The sequence below is a fragment of the Camelus ferus genome, chromosome 3 (assembly GCF_009834535.1).
Source record: "Camelus ferus isolate YT-003-E chromosome 3, BCGSAC_Cfer_1.0, whole genome shotgun sequence".
Lineage (NCBI taxonomy): Eukaryota > Metazoa > Chordata > Mammalia > Artiodactyla > Camelidae > Camelus > Camelus ferus.
Window position 1 is genome coordinate 98963864 of NC_045698.1, and position 8715 is coordinate 98972578.

General features: G+C 41.0%; 1 protein-coding gene across 1 annotated transcript in view; it reads right to left on the bottom strand.

Annotated features, from left to right (window-relative positions):
• Positions 1–8322, bottom strand: part of DIAPH1 (diaphanous related formin 1) — a 90695-nt gene extending 82373 nt beyond the window's left edge. Inside the window, 1 exon segment of the mRNA XM_032476978.1 lies at positions 8074–8322. Coding sequence (XP_032332869.1) covers positions 8074–8190 — 117 coding nt within the window. The 5' untranslated portion in view covers positions 8191–8322.
• Between the last annotated feature and the right edge of the window lie 393 nt (positions 8323–8715).

Genomic DNA, 8715 nt, shown 5'->3' on the forward strand with positions numbered 1-8715 from the left:
TCTTGTCTACAGGTGAAAATTTACACCTCAAAGAGAACATGTGGACTATAACTCACACTTCCACAGTGATAAGAGGAGAATTTCAGAGCTAAATCTATAAAACTTTTAAAAGAAAACAGAAGAAAATCTTAGTGACTGTGATTTTAGCAAAGATTTTTGAAATATGATAAAAAAGCAAAAAGGAAAAATAATTGGACTTCACCAAAATTAAACATTTTTGTTCTTCACAGGGGAAGAAAACATTTGCAAAACATAATCCAACAAAGGACTTGTATTTAGACTGCAATAAAAAAAATTTTAAGTGAGCAAAAAGTTTTGAACAGCTACTTCAAGGAAGATACAGCTAGTAAATAAGTACATGAAAAGATGCTCAACATCATTAAAGAAATGCAAATTAAAGCCACATTGAGCAACCACTTGTCAACTGAAAAAAAAAAATGCATAATCTGTAAGTTTTATTCAGTGGCCTTACTGAGAACCATAGACCGTGTAGCAGCCTCTCAGATATTTCTGAGGGACTGTTCCAAAGAGGTAAGAGAGAAGCCAGGATATATAGGAGCTTTTGCTGGGGAAAAAAACCATGTAGTTGAACATCAGATGATTACTGCTAATCACAAAAACCAGACATCTCAAGTTAATGATTTTTTAGTTCCTTTCTATGTATGGGAAGATATAAGAGTCTGGGCTTAGAAATCAGTCCTTTGATATGCATCTTATCTACATAGGGTCAGTATCCTGTTTTTCTCCATTCTGAATTCCCCTCAGGATGTCCCCTTAGGACAGCTACAGTGGCTGATGGCTTTATGGCCACAACATCCTTTGTTTACTGAAATGGCAGGTGACATTCTTTATCCACTCACTACCTACCCAATAAAGTGGCTAAAGTTTAAGACTGATCATACCAAGAGCTGGCAAGGAACCAGAACCCATATACTGCTTGTGAGAATGTAAAATGGTACAACCACTTTGGATAACAGTTTGGCCATTTCTTTAGAAGTTAAACATAGTGCTACCGTATAACCTAGTCATCCCACTCCTAAGTATTTACAAAAGAGAAATGAAGGCCTGTGTCCAGACAAAAACTTGTACATGAATGTTCACAGCAAAACAAGAAAAAACAAAACTGAAAACAACCCAAATGCCCATCAACAGATAAAAAATAAATTCTGGTAAATCCATACAATGTAGTACTACTCAGGAATAAAAAAGAATGAGCTAATAATATAGCTAACATACATTACGCTGAAAGAAGCCAAAAGAAAGAGTTCATATTGAGTATAATTCCATCTATACAAATGTCTAGAAAATACAAACTGATCTATAGTTATAAAAAGCAAATCAGTAGTTAGTTACCTGGGGATTGGGGCACAAAGAGAGGTGCAAACGAGAGATTAGAACGGGGCAGGAGGAAACTTTTGAGGGTGATGGATATATTCATTATCTTGTTTGTGGTAATGGCTTCACAAATTGTACACTAGATATATGCAGTTTATTGTATGTTAATCATACATCAGTAAAGCTGTTTGAAAAAAGATGGTGATGTCCAAAGTGTCTGCGGCAAAACAACCAACCAAACAAAAAGGTGAAGACCCCTGAATAAAATGTAACCTACTCTAGGGGAAAAGGGAAAAAACAAAAAAAAGCAAGTGAAGGTTATCTTTTCACTTGATCCTAAAGTTCTAACATTAAAAAAAAAGGCACCCAACTATGCCTATAAGAGACTCACTTTAGTCTTAAGGATACACATAAGCTCAAAGGGAAGGGTTAGAAAAGGAAATGCAAGTGGAAACCAGAGGAGATCAGGGGTAGCCATACTTCTATTTGACAGAATAGACTTTAAGCCAAAGAGTATATAAAGATTTATACAATGATAAAGGGGTCAATTCATAAACAAGATATAACAATCATAAATGTATACTCACTAAACATTTAAACACCTAAATATATTAAGTAAATAATGACAGATCTGAAGGGAGCAATAGACAATACAATAATAGTAGGGGAATTTGAAACCCCACTTTAGCAACAAATAGCTCATCCAGACAGAAAACCACAAGGAAACACTGGACTTGAACCATACTTTAGACCAAATTGGCTTAACAGACATGTGAAACATTTCATCCAACAGTGGCAGAATACACATTCTTCTCAAGCATGCACAAAATGTTCTGCAGGACAGATCATATAAGCCACAAAACAAGTCTTACCTTTAATTTACGAGGACTGAAATCATACCAAATATTTTTTTCAGCCATAAGGGGAAGAAAGTGGAGATCAACAAAAGGAAAACTGGAAAATCTACAAGTATTTAGAAATTAAACAACACACTTTTGAATAACTAATGGGTCAAAGAAGAAATCAAAAGGAAAATAAATACATCTTGAAATAAGTGAAAATGGAAACACTACTCACCAAAATTTATGGAATACTACAAAAGCAGCTTATCGTGATAAATTTCTATATCAAGAAAAAAGAAAGCTCTTAAACAACTTAACTTTATGCCTCAAGGAACTAAAAAAAAGGGAAGTGGCTATATCTGAGATATAAGCCCACTACCTTGGTTTTCTGTGATCCTGAGGATCAAAGATGGTTTATAAATCAACCTCTGTTGGATCCTTAGAGTATGCTGAATCTTAAAAGAAAATGCAAATCCTATTGCTGTCAAACAGTTCTATTTCTAAAACAGGGAATAAGTTATAGAATCAGAAATTCAGAAAAATAATCTAGGACATCATGAACTCTACCTGTATCTGCTACCCTAACAAAATGCCAAAGTAGCTACTGCCTAAGGACCACTTATAACCACAACAAAGGATGGAATTTCCCATCTTCAGAATAATAATGCTTCCACATAGGAATGCTATGTGTCTCTCATACTGCAGTTCATTATGCTTATTCTCTTTTATGTCCCCTTATTTGTTTCATCCCCCTTCCTGGAGGGAAAAAAATGTAAGCAAACATTTAAAAGGACAAATTGACACTCCCTAACTGTCACAGAGCCAAGCAAGAGAGTCAGTTTCTTCAATCTTTTTCCTCTCAGTCTCACAGCTTCTAGCGTATCTGTTCTTAGATAAACCCTTTCTACTACTCCAGCTATTCCAAGACCCTGAAATTTACTAAAGGAAATGTAGAATCCAAAATGTATGCTGCTTCTCCTCCGTGTATTTATCCATTTCCAACCTACAAGTGTAAGAAGGGATTGCTGCACTGAGTGGGTGTTAAGGCTTGGTGACATTTAAAGTCCCTTCCAACTCTAAAAATTTTAAGGCTACCACTCATAGCAAGCTTTAATAATGAATGGAAGTAAGAATCTCAAAGTTAAAAGAACAATGATTCACCCAGAGTCAATCGGTAATCAGTGGTAATATTTCTTAAAATACTGGTCTCAATTTCTCTTTTCTTTCAGTAATTCTTTTACTTCCTTTTTTTTCTTTATTTTTTTTTTCTTTCTCATCTCCCATGAGCCATGGGAAAATCTTTTACTTTCTTTAAAAGGGTTCTTAAATTCGAAAAACTGTGTTTGGAAAAAAAAAAAAAGGTAGAAAATAAGATATGTTCTTTACTTTTCGATTTTAGCTTCGAGGTTTTAAGACATTTGAGTATCAACAGCGTTTAGTGCTCCTGCTTCCCCAAAGGCCTGGCTATCCATGGGACTAGAATCAGTCCTTACAGCAGCAGGGGAGTAATAAAAACAAAGCGGGAGGGGATGACAGACAGCTGGGCAAGGGGAAAGAGTGGAGGGAAGGGATCACAGACAGCTGGTCAAGGGGAGAGAGTTGGCAATATCCTGCCTAACCTTAATTAGGGGAAACACCCAATGCTGCCTCGCTAGTTAACAAGAGGTCAATTTTTCCCCTTCTGCTTTCAGACAAAAGTGATTGAGAACAAGAGGCTCAACATATTAAAGAAAAACCCTTTAATACAAGGTTTGTTTCAATATGGGGATGCTTTTTGTAGTCATGAATGACTTCAGCTGAGACATAAAATGGGAGAAAACACCACCTGCATATACAAACTCTTTGTTTCTCTGTAATACTTAATATTTCTTGTTAATAAACATGATTTTAACCTGCTCTTCTAAATCATGTGGCATAACCTTATCTTTTAAGCCTCTATGACATTTCACTGAAAATATGACACTCTCCAAGAATAACTTGGCAATCGATTTATAAAATACACTGAGCACCCCAGGGAAGAGCAAAAGGTGATTTCATCATACAGCATGTAAAATTACTCTATTCTGACCCACGTGCCTATTAATAAAGTTAAATCACTTCTCACTTATTACTCTTGTCTTAGCTTTTTAAATGAACATAATTTACAATCATAAAATGTTCAGCTCTTTTTATAAAAATATCCCAACATTTACCAGCTCTCTCAAGGCAGAGATTTCAATTCTGAGGCATTCCCTCAGTCTCCCCTCCTATGAGGGAGGATTTCCTTTGAGACAAGTAAATGTAATATTATCCAATGGGTCCTTGGGCTGTCTCTTTAAAGACCAGGCAGGAAGAAGGGCAAATTTTTAAGGTGTCATTCTGTCATCTCAAACAACTCAGTAACATTCCTGTAGGCTACCCTCCCTCTTTCCAAGCTAAGTGATCCCTATGTTCGTCATCTTTCAAAAACCACAAATGACTTGCATAAAATTCTCTGTATACTCCCTATTTTTCAGTAACCTTTTGTATTAAAGTTAATGTCTTCTTTAAGAGGAAAGAAGCAGATATCTGCATGAACAACTCCACTTCTTTCATAATCTCTACCTTTCCTAATATCTGTTTAGAATTCTGCCTGGCGTCCTTCACCTTTGACTGCTCTCATTTTGGATAGACACAGGTCTACAACTAAACATTTATACTTTCACTATCACTTTGCTTTTAGAAGGGCATGAAACTGCAACATGGTAATAATTCAACATAGGCAAGATTTTAACATTTACATTCTCTTGTCTCTAATCCCACACTAGAATTCACAGTTTACAAAGTCAGGTTCCTAGCTGAATCAAGAAGCAATATTCTTTCTTAAAATATATCAATTTGTTGATTGTATGAGAAGACATGGAGTCTATAAAATGCAGGAGTCTTTAAAACGCAGCCTCCTGACATCCTGGTTATACTCACTTCCCTTACACATATTTCAGAAACCAGTCTGACACCCACATTCATCACTGCTGAAAAGTCACAAAACACTCTGTTCATTTAGATTTTTATTTTCCTTCATGTTAAGGACTTCCAAAAGGAACTGGAGGAGGGATATGCTCATGGCCCAGGAGAAGACAGACTCAAGAAGAACCAAGGGGGAATGGAACACCAGGCAGCCTGACTTCAGCCACACGCATTAGCATCTTGAACAACTACATGTTTTAAAAAGGTGATCCCAACCACTTTTTAAACTTTACACTCCTTGAATCCTTTCCACACAAGATGCCTTGAAGGTTATGACCAGATCTTTGGCAATTTGTGTTCTCATCAGTTGATCCACGCTTAGAACCTGCCTAAGCCCGGAGAGGTATGTAGCAGCTAAAGGGATCAGTAACCCCTTAGATACAAATAACCTTCAGGCACACTAAGTCCAAACTAGAGCAGTTTTACAAAATACTCCATTACAAATTCTTAATGGAGATCCTGAGGGCATACACTCTAAAAAGGTAGAGTAGGCGAAAGAGCTTTGAGTTCACTTTTAGCCTGTAGTTCAAGAAAACTAAGCCATGGGTAACAAAAGCACACTAGCAATCTCGCCCACTCCACACCCCCCCATATACATACACAGACACAAAGAGAAGTGGATTGCAGCGCTCCTCCCAGGCTCTCACTTCCACAGTTCTCACAGAAGGAGCAATGAGAAAGACAGAATATCCTGAAGCCTTGAGGTATAGTTGGCAATGAAAGGGTTAAGCAGCTTTCCTGGAAGCTTTCTAATCCCCTAGCTAGGCACGCAATTCTCCACACTACCTGTGCCACAATTTTTGTTTTTTAAAGTTCAGCAGGTTAAGCGTTACAACCAACACCTCACAAAGAAAAAGAATTTGCTTGGTTCAGCTCCACTCTCTCTAAAGCAAACACCAACAGCCCTGAGCCAAATCCACTCAGCACACACAAGAGTCCATGTACAGTCCAAAAAACAGATGAAAAGCAGTTGAATTTCCTCAGGTAGCTCACCTTTTAGCCCCACACACTCAGTAGAGTTCACAATTTGTGAAACACTTAAGTATTAGAAAAAACAAAAATACATATAAAATTCTATTAAGGACTAGGAAAACATTTATAAGTCACAGAGGTCACTATAAATCAGCAAGAATAGCTAGAATTCGGGTGAGGAAGGTCAAACAGTACCCATGGAAACAAAAGCAAAACAAAATAATACAGAAACAGAAGGACTATGAGCGTAGAACTTAAGGCTCAGAAGGAAACCTCTCTAACCAGAGGGTCATTCTTACCCTAAAGAAACATAGGGGAATTTGCCTTAGTCACCATAGGAGGAAGGTTGTCACTACTATTAAGCCTATATTTCTAGGGAAAAACGAAGATGTTCACCAGATAAAAACAGTTACAGACAGCCTACAGTCACTGCAAAGGACAGTCCAGAAACACCTGTCTTGCTAGAAATAGGTAGGAAGAAATGAGTCACTATTTTAATTCTGTTTACTGTCCACATCTCAACCCTCTAGGTCCCAAAGCAACATTTTTTTCCTGTTTCCATCACTTTTATCAGTTTTCTTGCCAAACTTGTGGATCGGGGTCAGGATGCTAAAGAGTGGGGATTAGAGAAGAGAGAAAGAAAGGGTTAGAAGGCATTTCTACTAACGTAGAAAGAGATACTGGGGTGGGAGTGGTAGTAATTACCTGGGAGAAAAGACTAAATCACTACAGTTACAAGTAGCAAATGGTTATTAAGATGCTAGACTTTCCCTCTCTTGGACAGTGCCTCATATCTTTCAAAGTTTATATGGTAAAAAGCAAACAAATAGCTCTCTGGAGAGGGGAGTAAAAAAGAAGAGTTATAGTGTGAAAACGTAATGAGATACGACAGTGTTACATGACTACATGACTATCAAGATTCTTTCAGATTGGAAGTAACTGGTACCTGAGGAAAACAAGACTCTTCTACAGGTTAAAAAAAAAAATTAAAAAAAAAAAAAAAAGGATGTCCGTAGCCTGGGGCACAGGAGGTGGCAGAAGAGCTGAGGAGACAGTTATGAGAAATGTATGAAAGACAGTTCAGTTAGGTACTCACTAACTTCTTGGCCCTTTAGTCTAACTTCCTCCCCATGGGGGAGGTTTATCACCATCCTATGTCAAGAAGGGCATGATTATGAGAGAAGTTCTAACCCCCTTGAAAGTGATAAGCAACAGGGCAAAGAAACAGGTTTTCTGGACAAGGAAATACTGGGAAGCCAACTAACATCATGCCCAATGACCAGAGGAACTGGGCAGATACACATTCCTGCAATCACAAGGACAAACGTCCAAGGGAGGAAGGAAGGTAGGGCCCAAGTCAGGTAACATTCCTGAGGGGAAGGATTATCAGGTGACACAGGGCTGAGGGCCAGGGCCCAGAGTGGGGACTTGGGCGGGAGGAAAGTTAGCAGGTGAAAGCGATAAATCTTGGGGAAGGAAATGACCTTTGGAGAAGCAAATAAGAGGATACCAAAAAAGGAGTTAAGGGTAATAAGAGAAAATGGGTCCAGAAAAGCACCGAGGATCGAGATAGAGAAGGCGTGTTCGGGTAACAGAGGAAGAATAAAGGAAGTGGGGCTAAGAGGGAAGAGATGAGGCAGAGACCTAGCAGGGCTCTGAGGGCGGAGGGCAGAGAGTGAGGGGCTGGGGGGTCAAGGAAGCCCCGAGGCTGCCGAGGCAAGAGCCGGGTGGGACTCCGGGGCTCCCCGAGGTACCGGAGCGGTAGGATGTGGGGCGGTGGAGCCCGGTACAGAGCAAAAAGAGGAAGGCGTTTTGCTTCCTCGCGGGGGCGGCTCCCTAGAGACGGGCGTGCACCCCTGGGGCCGGCTGCTGGGGTCTCCGGAGTCCAGAGGGCGGTTACGGGGCCAGGCTGAGGGAACCGGGTGGGAGGGACACTCACAAATTTCTTGGATTTGCCGCCGTCGCCGCCCGCCGAAGGCAGCTCGTCCGGACTCCGGCCCTTCTTCTTGTCCCGGGCCCCGCGGCCGGGCCCCAGGCCTCCGCCGGGGGGCTCCATGTCCAGGTTCGCGCTGGCTAGTGACCCCGCGCCGACGCCGCTCCCGCCGGGCAGATACAAGCCCGCCGACGCCGCCGCCGCCCAGCAGCTCCTCAGCCCGCCGCCGCGCCCCGCCTCATTAGCATGCCGGGCTGCGCGCGCCTCATGAATATAAAACGGCGACGCCTGGCTCCCGCCCGCCTGCCCCACTTCCGCCCGGATCCGCAGCCCCTACCAACGGGGAAGGGTTGGGGGGTGGAAGAAAGCCGCGGAAGCGCACTACCTGTCCGGCGGGCCTAACCATTCGGACCCATGGGGGGGGGGTGCTAAGTGGGTAGTGCAACTCTCCGGGACAGCGCCCCCTGGCGGTTAGAGCAGCACAGGCCTCCCCGCTCCCAGGCATTGCCCACGTGGCTGTAAAGTCTGGACCCTCTCATACACCGGACCAGGATATTATAATCTGAATCAAAAATCGCAAAGGAGAGACTGTTATCTTGGCATAAAACTTAGTGCGGGGCTTTCCAGAATAATACAGTTTTTTTATGT